This window comes from Pseudophryne corroboree, chromosome 10 (assembly GCF_028390025.1).
Source record: "Pseudophryne corroboree isolate aPseCor3 chromosome 10, aPseCor3.hap2, whole genome shotgun sequence".
In the NCBI taxonomy this organism is placed as follows: domain Eukaryota; kingdom Metazoa; phylum Chordata; class Amphibia; order Anura; family Myobatrachidae; genus Pseudophryne; species Pseudophryne corroboree.
In genome coordinates this window covers 379,773,506-379,796,301 of record NC_086453.1, presented here as the reverse complement: position 1 = coordinate 379,796,301, position 22,796 = coordinate 379,773,506, and the positions used below count along the sequence as shown (strand labels likewise).

Genomic DNA, 22,796 nt, shown 5'->3' with positions numbered 1-22,796 from the left:
AATATACAAACTCCACACAGCTAGGGCCATTCTGTGAGGCAGTAATGAGAACCATTACACTGTCCATCTAAGTTGTGTGGTTTATGAAAAGACTTCTGCGGACATACTGTTATTTCATCCTTTAAAGGAAGAATCCCAGTGGGAATAGTTTTAATTAATATATTCTGGATAAATTATAGTCTGCAACACTGTGGGTTTATTTTTCATTGAGTCGTCACATAACTTCAAAGGGGCCACATTGCTGAAAGAGGGGCCTTGCCTCTTTGAAATGAAACTAAGTCTCTGGGTGCCAAGACAGGGGTGGGGGGGGGGGGGGGGGGGGGTAACCCTGTCCCCCTTCCACTGGCTCTTCAGAGTGTGCTGCAGTTTAGTGCCTGTGACATCATCACTTTCGCAGTCCACTGGCAACATAAACTCCCTATTCCACAGTACAGGAGCGGTGAGCGTCACATAAGTAAGACTCGTCCTTAACACTGTAGAGGTAAATGTGGAGGACAAGTCCCATCCTCTGCACTGAAGGGATTTATCATTACTTACACATGAGAATACCCATTTTACACTTTACAAAAGTATTCCCTTCATTGTATGCCAGTAATTTATTACACTTCCACATGAGAGCATTGTGCTTGCTAATAGCACGTACCAAGCGATGTTCTAGAAGTTATGGCATAGAGGTTGTTTATTCCCCAAGGAAAGTTTATTATGGGTATGTCAGATGATGATTGATGTTAATGTGGATGCACATCAGCGGATCTATATTATTTTTGTAGCAATAATATATACAGAGAGAGAGAGAGAATATCTATAACAAGATTACAGATAATATCCAGCAAACATTAATGTCACGGTGCTTCTAACCATGGAGAAGGGTAAAATGCTGTAACGCTGCGTAGCAACGCTTCCAGTCCATTCTGCCAGCAGAGAGCAATGTGGCGCACAGAGCCAGCGGACAGTAGCGTAACTCCCACCAACTCGCCACATATATCTAACCGACATGTTATATGTGATATAAAGCACCGGATAGGGCAGTGATTTTCAACCTTTTCAAACTCGTGGCACACTAAACAAGATTTTAAAATTGCCAAGGCACACCATCGTTTTTTTGGGCCCCGCAGTAATAAAACACATTGGCTCCCACTGTAATAAAACATTTATAGTAATGCCACACAACTGCCCCCATAGTAATTCCACTCATTACCCCCCCAGTAATGCCACACACCTGCCCCCCCATAGTAATTATACACACATACCCCTACTGTAATTCCACACACCTGCCCCCCCATAGTAATTATACACACATACCCCCACTGTAATTCCACACACCTGCCCCCCCATAGTAATTATACACACATACCCCCACTGTAATTCCACACACCTGCCCCCCCATAGTAATTATACACACATACCCCCACTGTAATTCCACACCCATGCCCCCATTGTAATTCCAAACACCTGCCCCCCATAGTAATTATACACACATACCCCCACTGTAATTCCACACACCTGCCCCCCCATAGCAATACCACACACATACCCCCACTGTAATTCCACACACCTGCCCCCCCATAGCAATACCACACACATACCCCCACTGTAATTCCACACACCTGCCCCCCCATAGCAATACCACACACATACCCCTACTGTAATTCCACACACCTGCCCCCCCATAGTAATTATACACACATACCCTCACTGTAATTCCACACACCTGCCCCCCCATAGTAATTATACACACATACCCCCACTGTAATTCCACACACCTGCCCCCCCATAGTAATTATACACACATACCCCCACTGTAATTCCACACCCATGCCCCCATTGTAATTCCAAACACCTGCCCCCCATAGTAATTATACACACATACCCCCACTGTAATTCCACACACCTGCCCCCCCATAGTAATTATACACACATACCCCCACTGTAATTCCACACCCATGCCCCCATTGTAATTCCAAACACCTGCCCCCCATAGTAATTATACACACATACCCCCACTGTAATTCCACACACCTGCCCCCCATAGTAATTATACACACATACCCCCACTGTAATTCCACACACCTGCCCCCCATAGTAATTATACACACATACCCCCACTGTAATTCCACACACCTGCCCCCCCATAGTAATTATACACACATACCCCCACTGTAATTCCACACCCATGCCCCCATTGTAATTCCACACACCTGCCCCCTATAGTAATACCACACACCTGCCCCCCCCCCCCCCCTTATAGTAATTCCTCATACATTGTTTATATACAGTATATATATATATGCCGCGGCACACCTGTTGAAAAACCTGGGATAGAGGTAAACCAGAATAGACACACAGGCAACAAAATGTGATTGGTAATTGTTAAAGCACTTAACGATGAAATGATGACACAGGTGTTCCAGGTTTTATAACCCCTGTGCTAAGTCATCTACCTTCCCAGCAGTTGTAGTACTCAGGGGGTCCCCCTCTATTGGATCCTCACAGAAATTCTTATTCTCGCGGCAGCTTCGCCATTGTATACACATCTCCTAGCTGCATTTGCGATCGTAGCGATGCGACCGCGTCGCAGCCAGGGATTAAACATCACGACCATTGGTTGTGATGTTCATCTGCAACGCAAGCTGAGTAAGCCTTACTCAGGGCGGCTTGCGAGGTGAAGGAAACTGCGTCTCACGACGCAGTCTTTGGCCCCCGCCCCTGCCCCTCTCCCTCCTTATTTTATAATGTTTTATATGATGCGTAAATAAATTATTACTGTGTCTGTTGCATTGTGGTGTTATTGACCCTGCATTTGTTAACCTTGAGATTCATTTTGTTTTGTTATAGAATAGCTGGCGGGCAGAGCTTCAACGTTTCTTCTGCATTTTGGACTCGGCAAGGTCTTGGTTTACGTCCTGCTCAGCTGTGAATGATGGGCGCGCTTACAGAGACCGAGGCGGCGCGCGGTGCAATTGGTCATCTCAGGTGATGTTTATTTGGCGTCCTCCACTGCTGATTTCCTGTGCATATTATTATATTTCTCTGACGTCCTAGTGGATGCTGGGAACTCCGTAAGGACCATGGGGAATAGCGGCTCCGCAGGAGACTGGGCACAACTAAAGAAAGCTTTAGGACTACCTGGTGTGCACTGGCTCCTCCCTCTATGACCCTCCTCCTGACCTCAGTTAGGATACTGTGCCCGGCTGAGCTGGATGCACACTAGGGGCTCTCCTGAGCTCCTAGGAAGAAAGTATTTGTTAGGTTTTTTATTTTCAGTGAGATCTGCTGGCAACAGACTCACTGCAACGAGGGACTTAGGGGAGAGAAGCGAACCTACCTGCTTGCAGCTAGCTTGGGCTTCTAGGCTACTGGACACCATTAGCTCCAGAGGGATCGAACACAGGCCCAGCCTCGGTCGTCCGGTCCCGGGGCCACGCCGCCGGCCCCCTTGCAGAGCCAGAAGCAAGAAGAGGGTCCTGGAAATCGGCGGCAGAAGACTTCAGTCTTCATCAATGTAGCGCACAGCACTGCAGCTGTGCGCCATTGCTTCCCATGCACACCTCACACTCCGGTCACTGATGGGTGCAGGGCGCTGGGGGGGGGGCGCCCTGGGCTGCAATATTGAGTACCTTGGCTGGCAAATAACACATAATATAGTCATAGAGACTATATATGTGTAAAATACCCCTGCCAGATATACATAGAAAAAAGCGGGAGAAGTCAGCCGAAAAAGGGGCGGGGCTATCTCCCTCAGCACACTGGCGCCATTTTCCCTCACAGCTCCGCTGGAAGGATCGCTCCCAGGCTCTCCCCTGCAGTTTCCAGACTACATAGGGTAAAAAAAAGAGGGGGGGCACTAAATTTAGGCGCAGCAATATATATATATATAAGCAGCTATAAGGGAAAATCACTTAGTTATAGTGTTTATCCCTGTGTTATATAGCGCTCTGGTGTGTGCTGGCATACTCTCTCTCTGTCTCCCCAAAGGGCTTTGTGGGGTCTTGTCCTCAGTCAGAGCATTCCCTGTGTGTGTGTGTGTGCGGTGTGTCGGTACGGCTGTGTCGACATGTTTGATGAGGAGGCTTATGTGGAGGCGGAGCAGTTGCCGATAAATGTGATGTCACCCCCTGCGGGGTCGACACCTGAGTGGATGGTTATGTGGAAGGAATTACGCGACAGTGTCGACTCCTTACATAAAAGGTTTGACGACATAGCAGATGTGGGACAGCCGGCTTCTCAGCCTGTGCCTGCCCAGACGTCTCTAAAGCCATCAGGGGCTCTAAAACGCCCGCTACCTCAGATGGCAGACACAGATGTCGACACGGATACTGACTCCAGTGTCGACGATGATGAGACTAGTGTACATTCCAATAGAGCCACCCGTTACATGATTACGGCAATGAAAAATGTGTTGCATATTTCTGATATTACCCCAGGTACCACAAAAAAGGGTATTATGTTTGGGGAGAAAAAACTACCAGTGGTTTTTCCCCCATCTGATGAATTAAATGAAGTGTGTGAAGAAGCGTAGGCTTCCCCCGATAAGAAACTGGTAATTTCTAAAAAGTTACTAATGGCGTACCCTTTCCCGCCAGAGGATAGGTCACGTTGGGAGACATCCCCTAGGGTGGATAAAGCGCTCACACGTCTGTCAAAAAAGGTGGCACTACCATCTCCGGACACGGCCGCCCTAAAGGAGCCTGCAGATAGAAAGCAGGAGGCTATCCTGAAGTCTATATATACACACTCAGGTATTATACTGAGACCGGCTATTGCTTCAGCATGGATGTGCAGTGCTGCAGCTGCGTGGTCAGATTCCCTGTCGGAAAACATTGATACCCTAGACAGGGACACTATATTGCTAACCGTTATTAAAGACACTGTCTTGTACATGAGAGATGCACAGAGGGATATTTGCCGGCTGGCATCTAAAATAAACGCAATGTCCATTTCTGCCAGGAGAGGATTGTGGACTCGGCAGTGGACAGGAGATGCAGATTCTAAAAGGCACATGGAAGTATTGCCTTACAAGGGTGAGGAGTTGTTTGGGGATGGTCTCTCGGACCTCGTTTCCACAGCGACAGCTGGGAAGTCAGCATTTTTACCCCATGTTCCCTCACAGCCAAAGAAAGCACCGTATTATCAGGTACAGTCCTTTCGGCCCCAGAAAGGCAAGCGGGTAAGAGGCGCGTCCTTTCTGCCCAGAGGCAGAGGTAGAGGGAAAAAGCTGCAACATACAGCCAGTTCCCAGGAACAAAAGTCCTCCCCCGCTTCCTCTAAGTCCACCGCATGACGCTGGGGCTCCACAGGCGGAGCCAGGTACGGTGGGGGCCCGTTTCAAGAACTTCAGCGACCAGAGGGCTCGCTCACGGGTGGATCCCTGGATTCTACAAGTAGTATCTCAGGGGTACAAGCTGGAATTCGAGACGTCTCCCCCTCGCCGATTCCTCAAATCTGCCTTGCCGACAGCTCCCCCGGACAGGGAGGCAGTGCTGGAGGCGATTCACAAGCTGTATTCTCAGCAGGTGATAATCAAGGTACCCCTCCTTCAACAAGGACGGGGTTACTATTCCACAATGTTTGTGGTACCGAAACCGGACAGTTCGGTAAGACCCATTTTAAATTTTAAATCCTTGAACACTTATATAAGAAGGTTCAAGTTCAAGATGGAATCGCCCAGGGCGGTGATTGCAAGCCTGGACGAGGGGGATTACATGGTATCCCGGGACATCAAGGATGCTTACCTGCATGTCCCCATTTACCCTCCTCACCAGGAGTACCTCAGATTTGTGGTACAGGACTGTCATTACCAATTCCAGACGTTGCCGTTTGGTCTGTCCACGGCACCGAGGGTATTTACCAAGGTAATGGCCGAAATGATGATACTCCTTCGGAGAAAGGGAGTGTTAATTATCCCGTACTTGGACGATCTCCTTATAAAGGCGAGGTACAGGGAACAGTTGTTGATCGGAGTAGCACTAGCTCGGGAAGTGCTACAACAGCACGGCTGGATCCTGAATATTCCAAAGTCGCAGCTGGTTCCTACAACGCGTCTACTGTTCCTGGGGATGGTTCTGGACACAGAACAGAAAAAAGTATTTCTCCCGGAGGAGAAGGCCAAGGAGTTGTCATCTCTAGTCAGAGACCTCCTAAAACCAAAACAGGTGTCGGTGCACCACTGCACGCGAGTCCTGGGAAAGATGGTGGCTTCTTACGAAGCAATTCCATTCGGAAGGTTCCATGCAAGGATCTTTCAGTGGGATCTGTTGGACAAGTGGTCCGGATCGCATCTTCAGATGCATCGGCTGATAACCCTGTCTCCAAGGACCAGGGTGTCGCTGTTGTGGTGGCTGCAGAGTGCTCATCTTCTAGAGGGCCGCAGATTCGGCATACAGGACTGGGTCCTGGTGACCACGGATGCCAGCCTTCGAGGTTGGGGGGCAGTCACACAGGGAAGAAACTTCCAGGGACTATGGACAAGTCAGGAGACTTCCCTACACATAAATATTCTGGAACTAAGGGCCATTTACAATGCCCTAAGTCAGGCAAGACCCCTGCTTCAACACCAGCCGGTGCTGATCCAGTCAAGACAACATCACGGCGGTCGCCCATGTAAACCGACAGGGCGGCACAAGAAGCAGGATGGCAATGGCAGAAGCCACAAGGATTCTCCGATGGGCGGAAAATCATGTGTTAGCACTGTCAGCAGTGTTCATTCCCGGAGTGGACAACTGGGAAGCAGACTTTCTCAGCAGACACGACCTCCACCCGGGAGAGTGGGGACTTCATCCAGAAGTCTTCCAAATGATTGTACACCTGTGGGAAAGGCCACAGGTGGACATGATGGCGTCCCGCCTCAACAAAAAGCTAAAAAGATATTGCGCCAGGTCAAGGGACCCTCAGGCGATAGCTGTGGACGCTCTGGTAACACCGGTCCCTCCTCTGCCTCTCATACCCAAGGTACTGAGACTAATAAGAAGGAGAGGAGTAAGAACTATACTCATTGTTCCGGATTGGCCAAGAAGAGCTTGGTACCCAGAACTTCAAGAAATGATCTCAGAGGACCCATGGCCTCTGCCGCTCAGACAGGACCTGCTGCAGCAGGGGCCCTGTCTGTTCCAAGACTTACCGCGGCTGCGTTTGACGGCATGGCGGTTGAACGCCGGATCCTGAAGGAAAAGGGCATTCCGGAGGAAGTTATCCCTACGCTTATTAAAGCTAGGAAAGAAGTGACCGCAAACCATTATCACCGCATATGGCGGAAATATGTTGTGTGGTGTGAGGCCAGGAAGGCCCCAACGGAGGAATTTCAGCTAGGTCGATTTCTGCACTTCCTACAATCAGGGGTGACTATGGGCCTAAAATAGTAAAATTGGGTTCCATTAAGGTCCAGATTTCGGCTCTTATCGATTTTCTTCCAAAAAGAACTGGCTTCACTACCTGAAGTTCAGACATTTCTTAAGGGAGTGCTGCATATTCAGCCCCCTTTTGTGCCCCCAGTGGCACCTTGGGATCTCAACGTGGTGTTGGATTTCCTAAAGTCGCATTGGTTGGAACCACTTAAAACCGTGGAACTAAAATATCTCACGTGGAAAGTGGTCATGCTGTTGGCCTTGGCTTCGGCCAGGCGTGTGTCAGAATTGGCGGCTTTGTCTTGTAAAAGCCCTTATCTGATTTTCCATATGGATAGGGTGGAATTGAGGACTCGTCCCCAATTTCTCCCAAAGGTGGTTTCAGCGTTTCATTTGAACCAGCCTATTGTGGTGCCTGCGGCTACTCGTGACTTGGAGGACTCCAAGTTGCTGGACGTAGTCCGGGCCCTAAAAATCTATGTTTCCAGGACAGCTGGAGTCAGAAAGACTAACTCGCTATTTATCCTGCATGCGCCCAACAAGTTGGGTGCGCCTGCTTCAAAGCAGACTATTGCTCGCTGGATCTGTAGCACGATTCAACTTGCACATTCTGCGGCTGGACTGCCGCATCCTAAATCTGTAAGAGCCCATTCCACGAGGAAGGTAGGCTCTTCTTGGGCGGCTGCCCGAGGGGTCTCGGCTTTACAACTTTGCCGAGCAGCTACTTGGTCGGGGTCAAACACATTTGCTAAATTCTACAAGTTTGATACCCTGGCTGAGGAGGACCTAGAGTTCGCTCATTCGGTGCTGCAGAGTCATCCGCACTCTCCCGCCCGTTTGGGAGCTTTGGTATAATCCCCATGGTCCTTACGGAGTTCCCAGCATCCACTAGGACGTCAGAGAAAATAAGATTTTACTCACCGGTAAATCTATTTCTCGTAGTCCGTAGTGGATGCTGGGCGCCCGTCCCAAGTGCGGATTGTCTGCAATACTTGTATATAGTTATTGTTTAACTAAAGGGTTATTATTGAGCCATCTGTTGAGAGGCTCAGTTATATTTCATACTGTTAACTGGGTATAGTATCACGAGTTATACGGTGTGATTGGTGTGGCTGGTATGAGTCTTACCCGGGATTCAAAATCCTTTCCTTATTGTGTCAGCTCTTCCGGGCACAGTATCCTAACTGAGGTCTGGAGGAGGGTCATAGAGGGAGGAGCCAGTGCACACCAGGTAGTCCTAAAGCTTTCTTTAGTTGTGCCCAGTCTCCTGCGGAGCCGCTATTCCCCATGGTCCTTACGGAGTTCCCAGCATCCACTACGGACTATGAGAAATAGATTTACCGGTGAGTAAAATCTTATTATTTCACATAGATTTCCTTTCCACATTTGTATTCCCGGGTCACTATGCCGTTAGCAGTTTCTACGATTCCCCCTCCCCAGATAAGAGATGAGAGCATGATATAGATGCATAGGCACGCACAAAGAACGTTATGGAAGACAGAACATCTAAGAAACTAGAGACCTGCAATGTCCAGTGACTTTCTCACCTCGGCCTATTCTCACCTCAGCCTGGAATGCACAACTGCTTCCAAACAATGGCCCTCATTCCAAGTTGATCGCTCGCTAGCTACTTTTAGCAGCCGTGCAAACGCATAGTCGCCGCCCACTGGGGAGTGTATTTTTGCTTTGCAGGAGTGCGAACGCCTGTGCAGCAGAGCGGCTGCAAACACATTATGTGCAAAACAAGACCAGCCCTGTAGTTACTTATCTTGTGCGATTATTGCTGCGACGAATGACACAGTAATGACGTCAGATACCCGCCCAGCAAACGCCCGTCCACGCCTGCGTTTTTCCAAACACTACCAGAAAACGGTCAGTTGCCACGCAGACACTCCCACTTCCTGTCAATCCCTTGCGTCCGCCAGTGCGACTGAAAGCGTCGCTAGAACCTGTGCAAAACCACGATGCTCTTTGTACCCATACACTGCACGTGCGCATTGCGCTGAATACGCATGTGCAGATTTGCCCTTTTTTTTTAACTGATCGCTATGCAGCAAACAACGGCAGCTAGCAATCACATTTTTTCTCGCAGCCTCAGGAGGTTGGAGAAAAACCGTGTTAAAAAGTCAGGCCTTCCGACGTCCATTTCTCTGACGTCCTAGTGGATGCTGGGTACTCCGTAAGGACCATGGGGAATAGACGGGCTCCGCAGGAGACTGGGCACTCTAAAAGAAAGATTAGGTACTATCTGGTGTGCACTGGCTCCTCCCTCTATGCCCCTCCTCCAGACCTCAGTTAGAATCTGTGCCCGGCCAGAGCTGGGTGCACCTACTGGGCTCTCCTGAGCTTCCTAGAAAAGAAAGTATTTGTTAGGTTTTTTATTTTCAGTGAGATCTGCTGGCAACAGACTCACTGCTACGTGGGACTGAGGGGAGAGAAGCAAACCTACCTGCTTGCAGCTAGCTTGTGCTTCTTAGGCTACTGGACACCATTAGCTCCAGAGGGTTCGAACACAGGGCCTGACCTCGATCGTCCGTTCCCGGAGCCGCGCCGCCGTCCCCCTTGCAGAGCCAGAAGACAGAAGAGAAGCGATGAAATCGGCGGCAGAAGACTCCTGTCTTCATTAAGGTAGCGCACAGCACCGCAGCTGTGCGCCATTGCTCCCACAGCACACCACACACTCCGGTCACTGTAGGGTGCAGGGCGCTGGGGGGGGGGGCGCCCTGGGCAGCAATAAAAATACCTTTGGCATAAAAATACACATAATACAGTCTGTGACTGTATATGTGTAAAACCCCCGCCATTTTTAGTCAGAAACAGGATAGAAGCCCGCCGCTGAGGGGGCGGGGCCTTCTTCCTCAGCACACCAGCGCCATTTTCTCTTCACAGCTCCACTGGAAGGAAGCTCCCCAGGATCTCCCCTGCAGTATCCTAGTACACAAAGGGTGAAAAGAGAGGGGGGGGCACATAAATTTAGGCGCAAAATTTGTATATACAGCAGCTACTGGGTAAACACTGAGTTGTAGTGTAATCCCTAGGTTATATAGCGCTCTGGTGTGTGCTGGCATACTCTCTCTCTGTCTCTCCAAAGGGCCTTGTGGGGGAACTGTCCTCAAATAGAGCATCCCCTGTGTGTGTGGTGTGTCGGTACGCATGTGTCGACATGTCTGAGGTAAAAGGCTCCTCTAAGGAGGTGATAGAGCGGATATGTGTGTGAGAGGGTGTCTCCGTCGACAACGCCGACACCTGTTTGGATATGTGTAAGTGCTAAGGTGAATTTATTGCACAAAAGGTTAGGGAACAGACAGGAAATCTACCCATGTCTGTCCCTATGTCGCAGAGACCTTCAGAGTCTCTCAATGCTCACTATCCAAAACAACAAACACTGGTATCGACATGGAGTTTGACTCCACTGTCGACTACGATAATGCAAAGTTACAGCCAAGATGGCAGAAAAGTATTCAATATATGATTATTGTAATAAAAGATGATTTGCATATCACTGATGACTCATCTGTCCCTGACACGAGAGTACACATGTTAAGGGGAAGAAAGCTGAGGTAAATTTCCCTCCTCTCATGAGGAAAAAGAGCGGGAATCTCCAGACAAGAGACGGCAGCTTCCCACAAGAGAATTCTCAGGCTGTATCCTTTCCCCACTAGGGCCAGGATGTGTTGAGAATCTTCCCCTAGGGTGTCCTGTTTGCACAGACGGTAGCACTTGCTATTCTCAGGGATCCTGCAGATAGCGCGCACATTCTAGTATACTACCCAGACCGGCGATTGTGTCGGCATGGGTTTATAGCGCTGTGGCAGCGTGGACAGGTACCATATCAGCAGAGATTGAGACCCTAGTATGCATATAGATATAAATATATTAAAGATGCTGTTTTAAGTGATAGATATATAGTTATAAAGCATGCCCAAAGGGACATGAGTATACTGGGTCCTAGAGTCAAAGCTATGTCGATCTCTGCTTGACGTGTCCTGTAGAATATGCATTGGACAGATGATGCCGACTTAAGAGGCATATGGAAGGCTGAGGATTGTGTGGAGAAGGGTTCTCGGGCCTGGTCTCCACAGCTATAGCTGGTAATTCTGCTAGTTTGCCTTATATTCCTGCACAGCCTAAGAAAGCACGACATTATTAAATGCAGCCTTTCGAATAAAGAAACAAGAAAGTCTGAGGTGCGTCCTTTCTTGTCAGAGCCGGGCAGCTAGTTCCCAGGAACAGAAGTCCTCCCCTGCCCCTACAAAAATCCACCAATGTCGCTGGGGCTCCACAGGCGGTGCTAGGCCCGGTGGGGACACGCCTTCGTAAGTTCAGCCACAAGTGGGTTCACTCCCTGTTAGATCCCTGGGCAATAGATATTGTGTCTCAGGGATACAAGCTGGACTGTGAGAAGATGCCCCCTCACCGACGGCCCTGCAGGCTTCCCCCCAAGAGAGGGAGTCAGTGTTAACTGCAATTCACAAATTGTATCTTTAACAGGTGGTGGTCAAGGGTCCCCTCCTTCAACAAGAGGGTGTTATTATTCGACCATATTGTAATCCCGAAACCAGACGGTTCGGTCAGACCCATATTGAATTAAAAATCCCTGAACATATACCTGAGAAGGTTCGAGTTCAAAATGGAATCGCTAAGAGCGGTCAGTGCAAGCCTAAAAAGGGGGAGACTTTATCGTGAATCAGGACATAAGGGATGCATACCATCATGTCCCCATTTATCCACCTCATTAGGCGTACCTCAGAATTGCGGTACGGGATTGTCATTACCAATTTCAGTTGTTGCCGTTTGGTCTCTCCACGGCCCCGAGAATATTCACCAAGGTAATGGCGGATATGATTGTGCTCCTGCGGAAGCAAGGTGTCACTATTATCACGTACTGGGACGATCTCCTCATAAAAGCGAGATCAAGAGAGCAGTTGCTGAACAGCGTATCACTTTCTCTGGAAGTGTAACGGCAACACGGCTGGATTCTATATATTCCAAAGTCGCAGTTGGTTCCTACAGCTCATCTGCCTCTCCTAGGCACGATCCTAGACACAGACCAGAAAAGGGTTTATCTCCCGATAGAGAGAGCTCAGGAGCTCATGACACTGGTCAGGAATCTATTAAAACCAAAACAGGTGTCAGTGCATCACTGCACTCGAGTCCTGGGAAGGATGGTGGCATCATACGAGGCCATCCCCTTAGGCAGGTTCCATGCGAGGACCTTCCAATGGGACTTACTGGACAAGTGGTCCGGATCACCTCTTCAGAGGCATCGGTTAATCACCCCATCCACCAGGGCCAGGGTGTCTCTCCTGTGGTGGCTGCAGAGTGCTCACCTTCTCGAGGACCGCAGATTCGGCATTCAGGACTGGATCCTGGTGACCACGGATGCATGCCTCCGAGGGTGGGGGGCAGTTACACAGGGAAGAAATTTCCAAGGTCTGTGGTCAAGTCAACAGACTTGCCTTCACATCAATATCCTGGAACTAAGGGCCATATACAACGCCCTAAGTCAAGCGGAGATCCTGCTTCGCGACCAACCGGTTCTGATCCAGTCAGACCGCAGGGGTTCATGTAAACCGCCAAGGCGGCACAAGGAGCTGGGTGGCGAGGGTAGAAGCCACCAGAATTCTTCGCTGGGCGGAGAATCAAGTAAGCGCACTGTCAGCAGTGTTCGTTCCGGGAGTAGACATCTGGGAAGCAGACTTCCTCAGCAGGCACGACCTCCACCCGGGAAAGTGGGGACTTCATCAGGAAGTCTTCACGCAGTTTGCAATTTGATGGGAACTGCCTCAGGTGGACTAGATGGCGTCCCACCTCAATAAAAAACTAAAAAAGGTTTTACGCCGGGTCAAGGGACCCTCAGGTGATAGCTGTGGTCGCACTAGTAACACAGTGGGTGTTCCAGTCGGTCTATGTATTCCCTCCTCTTCCTCTCATACCCAAAAGCTGAGAATTGTAATAAAAGGAGGAGTGAGAACAATGGGGGTCATTCCGAGTTGTTCGCTCGCAAGCTGCTTTTAGCAGCTTTGCACACGCTAAGCCGCCGCCTACTGGGAGTGAATCTTAGCTTATCAAAATTGCGAACGAAAGATTAGCAGAATTGCGAATAGACACTTCTTAGCAGTTTCTGAGTAGCTCCAGACTTACTCGGCATCTGCGATCAGTTCAGTCAGTTTCGTTCCTGGTTTGACGTCACAAACATACCCAGCGTTCGCCCAGACACTCCTCCGTTTCTCCAGCCACTCCCGCGTTTTTCCCAGAAACGGTAGCGTTTTTTCGCACACACCCATAAAACGGCCAGTTTCCGCCCAGAAACACCCACTTCCTGTCAATCACATTACGATCACCAGAACGAAGAAAAAACCTCGTAATGCCGTGAGTAAAATACCTAACTGCATAGCAAATTTACTTGGTGCAGTCGCACTGCGGACATTGCGCATGCGCATTAGCGACTAATCGCTCCATTGCGAGAAAAAAATAACGAGCGAACAACTCGGAATGACCCCCAATATTCTTTGCTCCGAATTGGCCAAGAAGGACTCGGTACCCGGAGCTGCAAGAAATGCTCTCAGAGGATCCATGGCTTCTGCCTCTTAGACAGGACATGTTGCAACAGGGGCCCTGTCTGTTCCAAGACTTACCGCGGCTGCATTTGACGGCATGGCGGTTGAACGCCGGATCCTAGCGGAAAAGGGCATTCCGGATGCAGTTATTCCTACGCTGATAAAGGCTAGGAAAGACGTGACAGCAAGACTTTTTCACTGTATATGGCGAAAATAGGTTGCTTGGTGTGAGGCCGGGAAGGCCCTACAGAGGAATTCCAGCGGGGTCGATTCCTGCACTTCCTACAGTCAGGAGTGACTATGGGCCTAAAATTAGGATCCATAAAGGTCAAGATTTCGGCCCTATACATTTTCTCCCAAAAAGAACTGACTTCACTGCCTGAAGTTCAGACGTTGTTCCGGGGGTGCTGCATATTCAGCCTCCTTTTGTGCCACCGGTGGCACCTTGGGATCTTAACGTTGTGTTGGATTTCCTGAAATCCCACTGGTTTGAGCCACTTAAGACCGTGGAGCTAAAATATCTCACATGGAAAGTGGTCATGCTATTGGCCTTAGCTTCGGCTAGGCGTGTGTCAGAATTGGCGGTTTTGTCATGTAAAAACCCTTATCTGATCTTCCATATGGACAGGGCAGAATTGAGGACTCGTCCCCAATTTCTTCCTAGGGTGGTATCATCGTTTCATTTGAACCAGCCTATTGTGGTGCCTGCGGCTACTAGGGACTTGGAGGATTCCAAGTTGCTGGACGTAGTCCAGGCTTTGAAAATTTATGTTTCCAGAACGGCGGGAGTCAGAAAGTCTGACTCGCTGTTTATTCTGTATGCAGCCAAAAAGGTTGGCGCTCCTGCTTCGAAGCAGACTATTGTTCGCTGGATCTATAACACGATTCAGCTGGTTCACTCTGCGGCTGGATTGCCGCATCAAAAATCGGTAAAAGCCCATTCCACAAGGAAGGTGGGCTCTTCTTGGGCGGCTGCCCGAGGGGTCTCGGCTTTACAGCTTTGCCGAGCTGCTACTTGGTCGGGGTCAAACACGTTTGCTAAGTTCTACAAGTTTGATACCCTGGCTGAGGAGGACCTTGAGTTTGCTCATGCGGTGCTGCAGAGTCATCCGCACTCTCCCGCCCGTTTGGGAGCTTTGGTATAATCCCCATGGTCCTTACGGAGTTCCCAGCATCCACTAGGACGTCAGAGAAAATAAGAATTTACTCACCGGTAATTCTATTTCTCGTAGTCCGTAGTGGATGCTGGGCGCCCGTCCCAAGTGCGGACTCTCTGCAATACATGTATATAGTTATTGCTTAACTAAAGGGTTATTGTTATTATGAGCCATCCGTTAAATGAGGCTCAGTTGTTGTTCATACTGTTAACTGGGTATGGTTATCACAAGTTGTACAGTGTGATTGGTGTTAGAGATGAGCGCCTGAAATTTTTCGGGTTTTGTGTTTTGGTTTTGGGTTCGGTTCCGCGGCCGTGTTTTGGGTTCGAACGCGTTTTGGCAAAACCTCACCGAATTATTTTTGTCGGATTCGGGTGTGTTTTGGATTCGGGTGTTTTTTTCCAAAAACACTAAAAAACAGCTTAAATCATAGAATTTGGGGGTCATTTTGATCCCAAAGTATTATTAACCTCAAAAACCATAATTTACACTCATTTTCAGTCTATTCTGAATACCTCACACCTCACAATATTATTTTTAGTCCTAAAATTTGCACCGAGGTCGCTGTGTGAGTAAGATAAGCGACCCTAGTGGCCGACACAAACACCGGGCCCATCTAGGAGTGGCACTGCAGTGTCACGCAGGATGTCCCTTCCAAAAAACCCTCCCCAAACAGCACATGACGCAAAGAAAAAAAGAGGCGCAATGAGGTAGCTGTGTGAGTAAGATTAGCGACCCTAGTGGCCGACACAAACACCGGGCCCATCTAGGAGTGGCACTGCAGTGTCACGCAGGATGGCCCTTCCAAAAAACCCTCCCCAAACAGCACATGACGCAAAGAAAAAAAGAGGCGCAATGAGGTAGCTGACTGTGTGAGTAAGATTAGCGACCCTAGTGGCCGACACAAACACCGGGCCCATCTAGGAGTGGCACTGCAGTATGTATGTATAAAGAAAGAAAAAAAAACCACGGTTAGGTGGTATATACAATTATGGACGGGCTGCCGAGTGCCGACACAGAGGTAGCCACAGCCGTGAACTACCGCACTGTACTGTGTCTGCTGCTAATATATAGACTGGTTGATAAAGAGATAGTATACTCGTAACTAGTATGTATGTATAAAGAAAGAAAAAAAAACCACGGTTAGGTCACTGGTATATACAATTATGGACGGGCTGCCGAGTGCCGACACAGAGGTAGCCACAGCCGTGAACTACCGCACTGTACACTGGTTGATAAAGAGATAGTAGTATACTCGTAACAACTAGTATGACGACGGTATAAAGAATGAAAAAAAAACCACGGTTAGGTGGTATATAATACAATTATGGTTGGACGGACTGCCTGCCGAGTGCCGACACAGAGGTAGCCACAGCCGTGAACTACCGCACTGTACACTGGTTGATAAAGAGATAGTAGTATACTCGTAACAACTAGTATGACGACGGTATAAAGAATGAAAAAAAACCCACGGTTAGGTGGTATATAATACAATTATGGTTGGACGGACTGCCTGCCGAGTGCCGACACAGAGGTAGCCACAGCCGTGAACTACCGCACTGTACACTGGTTGATAAAGAGATAGTAGTATACTCGTAACAACTAGTATGACGACGGTATAAAGAACGAAAAATAAACCACGGTTAGGTGGTATATATTATAATACAATTATGGATGGACGGACTGCCTGCCGAGTTCCGACACAGAGGTAGCCACAGCCGTGAACTACCGCACTGTACACTGGTTGATAAAGAGATAGTAGTATACTCGTAACAACTAGTATGACGACGGTATAAAGAACGAAAAAAAAACCACGGTTAGGTGGTATATATTATAATACAATTATGGATGGACGGACTGCCTGCCGAGTTCCGACACAGAGGTAGCCACAGCCGTGAACTACCGCACTGTACACTGGTTGATAAAGAGATAGTAGTATACTCGTAACAACTAGTATGACTGACTATGACGGTATAAAGAATGAAAAAAAAACCACGGTTAGGTGGTATATATTATAATAATACAATTATGGATGGACGGACTGCCTGCCGAGTTCCGACACAGAGGTAGCCACAGCCGTGAACTACCGCACTGTACACTGGTTGATAAAGAGATAGTAGTATACTCGTAACAACTAGTATGACTGACTATGACGGTATAAAGAATGAAAAAAAAACCACGGTTAGGTGGTATATATTATAATACAATTATGGATGGACGGACTGCCTGCCGACTGCCGACACAGAGGTAGCCACAGCCGTGAACTACCGCACTGTACACTGGTTGATAAAGAGATAGTAGTATACTCGTAACAACTAGTATGACACTATGACGGTATAAAGAATGAAAAAAAAACCACGGTTAGGTGGTATATATTATAATACAATTATGGATGGACGGACTGCCTGCCGACTGCCGACACAGAGGTAGCCACAGCCGTGAACTACCGCACTGTACACTGGTTGATAAAGAGATAGTAGTATACTCGTAACAACTAGTATGACTGACTATGACGGTATAAAGAATGAAAAAAAAACCACGGTTAGGTGGTATATATTATAATAATACAATTATGGATGGACGGACTGCCTGCCGAGTTCCGACACAGAGGTAGCCACAGCCGTGAACTACCGCACTGTACACTGGTTGATAAAGAGATAGTAGTATACTCGTAACAACTAGTATGACTATGACGACGGTATAAAGAAAGAAAAAAAAATACCACGGTTAGGTGGTATATAATTATACAATTATGGATGGACGGACTGCCTGCCGAGTGCCGACTGCCGACACAGAGGTAGCCACAGCCGTGAACTACCGCACTGTACTGTGTCTGCTGCTAATATAGACTGGTTGATAAAGAGATAGTATACAACAATATACTACTATACTGGTGGTCAGGCACTGGTCACCACTAGTCACACTGGCAGTGGCACTCCTGCAGCAAAAGTGTGCACTGTTTAATTTTAAATTAATATAATATTATGTACTCCTGGCTCCTGCTATAACAACCTGCAGTGCTCCCCAGTCTCCCCCACAATTATTATAAGCTTTTATACATTGATGTGCAGCACACTGGGCTGAGCTGAGTGCACACAGACTGAGTCACACTGTGTGACTGCTGTGTATCGTTTTTTTCAGGCAGAGAACGGATATAGCAGAGAACGGATATATTAAATAAAAGTTAACTTAACAACAACTGCACTGGTCACTGTGGTAAACTCTGTCTGCACAATCTCTCTCTCTCTCTCTCTCTTCTAATCTATTCTAATGGAGAGGACGCCAGCCACGTCCTCTCCCTATCAATCTCAATGCACGTGTGAAAATGGCGGCGACGCGCGGCTCCTTATATAGAATCCGAGTCTCGCGAGAATCCGACAGCGTCATGATGACGTTCGGGCGCGCTCGGGTTAACCGAGCAAGGCGGGAAGATCCGAGTCGCTCGGACCCGTGAAAAAAAAAGTGAAGTTCGTGCGGGTTCGGATTCAAAGAAACCGAACCCGCTCATCTCTAATTGGTGTGGCTGGTATGAGTCTTACCCTGGATTCCAAATCCTTTCCTTGTTGTGTCAGCTCTTCCGGGCACAGTTTCCCTAACTGAGGTCTGGAGGAGGGGCATAGAGGGAGGAGCCAGTGCACACCAGATAGTACCTAATCTTTCTTTTAGAGTGCCCAGTCTCCTGGGGAGCCCGTCTATTCCCCATGGTCCTTACGGAGTTACCAGCATCCACTACGGACTACGAGAAATAGAATTACCGGTGAGTAAATTCTTATTTTAAGCGCTATAGACGGGTTTAGCCGATTTGCGCTGTCAGGCGCCTTAACTGGTAATGGTTATCTAATCGGGCATTTCAATAGCTCTGATAGATGCCCATTGCTGTAGATGGCCAGCAGGGGACGAAGGAAACAATTGAATCGGGTCCTAAGACTCTGATTCTAAATCAGCAGCAAAACTAAAAAGCAAGTATCTGGGTATCACTGTGCTGTACTAAAGGGGGGCAGATGTAATATGTGCAGAGAGTTAGGTGTGGGAGAGGCATGTCCTAGCTCAGAGCTACATTGCAGTGTGAGAATAAAGCTGCCAGCATGTGTGGGCTACATGCAGAAGCAGCCAGTAACTGAGCCCCTGGGTAACACCATGCTGTACTGCAGGGGGCAGATGTAACATGTGCAGAGAGTTAGGTGTGGGAGAGGCATGTCCTAGCTCAGAGCTACATTGCAGTGTGAGAATAAAGCTACCCAGCATGTGTGGGCTACATGCAGAAGCAGCCAGTAACTGAGCACCTGGGTAACACCATGCTGTACTGCAGGGGGCAGATGTAACATGTGCAGAGAGTTAGGTGTGGGAGGGGTGTGTCCTAGCTCATCTCTACATTGCAGTGTGAGAATAAAGCTGCCCAGCATGTGTGGGTTACATGCAGAAGCAGCCATTATTTACCCCGCATACACACCAAAATTACCCCCCTTGCAGTGCAGCATGGTTTGTTCAGATGGTAAAGGTTACTTGTTCAGAAACAGCCCCTAAATGTGTGTGACCTCATGGCATGTGCGCACGTGTGACCTGGTGCCACTGACGCGGGTCTTCTTCTCCAGCGCTTTAAGAAAATCCACCAACTACGGGATAAGGACCATTTTTAGTTGCATGTACCAGGCGATTCCCTATAGTCCTGAGCCTGCAGAGGCATAAGGTTGATGTAGCAAGTTCCCCTACAGATGCTGCCTGTGCCTGAGGCGTGTGTTTACAGAGCGCTTCCTTTCCGTGTTTATCACGTCACGGTTTGGCAGCACCATACGTTACTAACATGGGGCCTGATTCAGAGTTGCATGCAGGTCCACTCCGCGGACGGATCTCGCTCTTTATAGTAACTGCGCGTGTTTAGGAGCCTGCATACACAACGGCACCTACAAGTGACTCCGAGTCATACACATCTCTGCCGCAACGGCCCATGCAGCGAAGTGGGTACAACAGGGCGGCAGAACAGAGTACAAGTATGTTGTGGACGTGTAGATGGCATCGTGCGCTATGTAGAGATCTGTCACCACCTTGCTGCAAGCTGCGCTGATAGTGATCGCGGCTCCGGTGACAGGTGAAGGCGATGGTGGCTCTGATCACAGGCGGAGATTGGCATTTATTTCGGAGTAATACGTGCAACCATGTAACAGGCGTAATATGTATAAAATAAGTTATGAGAAGGCTTCCTGATACTAGTCGAATATATGGGATTTATTGATATTCTTTTAATATGTGCAATTTGAGATACTGTTTGGTCGATATTCAATTGTTTATTGCTCTCGATCTCCAGTCTATAGTGATGGGAGATGGAAATGGGGGGGGGGCTAATACAATTGTGCTTGTTTATCGTGCTTGTCACGCCCAGAGAAGTTGGGTTTAGCCACGTAAACTCAACCAAACTAATGGGCGCAACGTGATAAATCCTCAAAGGGGTCACTTTTTGCTCATTTCAGCTCTCCACCCCCCCCGCAGATGTGTGAGGTGAAATGCAGATGCCGGCAGCTGATTACGCCCGAATGGAGCAACAATTGAATAGCTCAGTTGGGCTCCGTCTACTGGCTGCCGGCGTGAATAAAATGGAATCTCGCCCATATGTCATGGTAGTACCAATGTTCCAAACATAGCTGATTTATCACCACCCCGGCAGTGTCCTCAGTCTCCCCAGCCCCCACATCTCTTAGGGGCCCATTTTGTCATTTATTGCATATTCAATGCAATCTGTGTGTGATATGAGCATCTGGGATCACATAACAATATGCAATTACATAGACGGAATGTTTTAAGAAACACCCGCCCATCCCTGTGGTGCGCTCAGTCAGCTGCCGGGGCTGTTGAGCATGCACAGCGTTCATTTCTGCATATACATATACATACAGTATAAGGTGTGTAGCCCACAGGCTACCACCAGCTACAGATGGCAGGAGCTGCGGTGGTCGCATTCCAAAAATTGATAAATCTGGCAGCATAGCATTCCCCATATAAGCCTTTGGGTGATGCGTCTGCCGGTGGGAATGAAGGAATTGCAGCAGGCACTACGAATATCTGCTGCGTTCCCTCCTACATACAGGGGGGGGGGGGGGGATACTAAATAGCCATAACTAGGGGGGTGGTCCTGTAGCTGCTGCGGTGGCACGGTGCCTGAAACAGCAGCTTGGAGAGCCGCCTGGCGCGTCCTTGCAGGTCACGAGATCAACACTATACAGTGCGCCCTTCATCTGCTGCAGCCTGCTCAGAGAATGCACAGGCGGACCTCCGGCCTGGTCACTATAGCAGGATAGTGCAGTGACAGAGGTGGCAGATAGCAGTGCTGAAGGGTCACGTAGATGAGAGATTATTTGTAAACTGCGCATGTGAGAGAATTCTGAAATCTCCTACGGCGCATGCGGTCAGATGTGGTTGGAGGTGCGGCACATAACGCATAGTACCGATGTTCTGTGCTTTGCATATGCGCCGGATCCGTACTGCAACGTTGAACGCACTACTGCTACAGAATGTCAGCGATTGACAGTCTGCTGCTGTTTGGGGTGGGGAGGGGCCAAAACGGAGGTGTGTCGTTTATGGGGAGTGCAGAGGCCAGGATCTCTGTCGGAAGGTGGAGATTTCCTGGCCTTTTTGCAGGAACTGATGGCGTCGCAGGTGATACAGTGCAGCTCGCCTCACTAATGCATGCAGAAGGCGTCTAATGATATCAGGCACCCCCTGCTGCATTAAGATAGTAACGCATCACTGCTGCTTCCGTGTAAGCTGCAGCTATTGCACCTTCAACCACACCTGAATCAGGCCCAGTGTACGCATACAGCCACGGTTGCAATTGAGATGCACGTTATCAGAAACGTTGTAGAAAATTGCTGGCATACGTAGGTGGTGACTGGGAGGTGGCGAGTATTGCATGTAAAAATGTTTCATTCAGGTGGGCGTGATATGGGAGTGCTGCAGGTGTGACAGTAGCTGCGTACACATGCGCACAGCCGCAGGCATAGGAGACCAAGTCACACGGAGCTATAGGGCTGCTGCAAGGCGCAGTGGAGTGACCGACTGCGCCATCTATAGATGTGCCGATCTGAATGACAGCGTGCACCGACGCTGACACGGGGCGTCCCAGTCCTTGCACATTCGTCCACAGAGGAAGAGATCGGAGTTTTTGCATTAAGATGCAGACATGCGACCGCCAGTAGTCACAGCTGCGGACGTTTATGCTTCCACCTCCGAATCAGCCCAAGATCTTCACAGGAATGAGAAAGTGGATGAAGGAGCCTACTTTTACATTGACGATACTACGATACTGAGTCGTAGAAACCCGGCCAACCTAGCCGTACACTGCCTGTAAGGTGGAGGTGTCTATAAAGGGGGAAAAAGTCCAGAACAACCCACAGGACAAAATAGGAAACTAGCACTTGCAGAGCTATGTCAGGACGGCTTTTACCACTCAGTCACATGAAGAGCGAGCACTGACTCCCTGTGTCTCCCCCCCTCCCTGTATCTCCCCCCCCTGATCCTACTCCTCAGCAATACATTCCACTCCCCGGTTGTCCAGACAGCTGCAGTGCTTAATACATGGGCAACTTAATGCTCTGCAGATGTGCAGCAAAATCATGCGCAGTCCGATCTTACAAGGAGACTGAACAGTTATTTGATGCTAGGTTGCGATTGTGAGTTGTGGCCAGTCACGTTACTTTGTCTGTGCTGTGAGAGGCGGCTGCGTGGCTGTATGACGTCCCACTGTTTGG

At 48.9% G+C, this 22,796-nt stretch overlaps 1 protein-coding gene across 1 annotated transcript in view; it reads left to right on the top strand.

The window, feature by feature from the left end:
• GRAMD1B (GRAM domain containing 1B) overlaps positions 1 to 22,796 on the top strand; it is a 662,311-nt gene that overhangs the window by 26,386 nt on the left and 613,129 nt on the right. The window contains exon 2 of the mRNA XM_063943811.1: positions 2,836 to 2,973. Within this exon, the coding sequence (XP_063799881.1) occupies positions 2,918 to 2,973 (56 nt within the window). The 5' untranslated portion in view covers positions 2,836 to 2,917. The remainder of the gene's footprint in view (positions 1 to 2,835; positions 2,974 to 22,796) is intronic.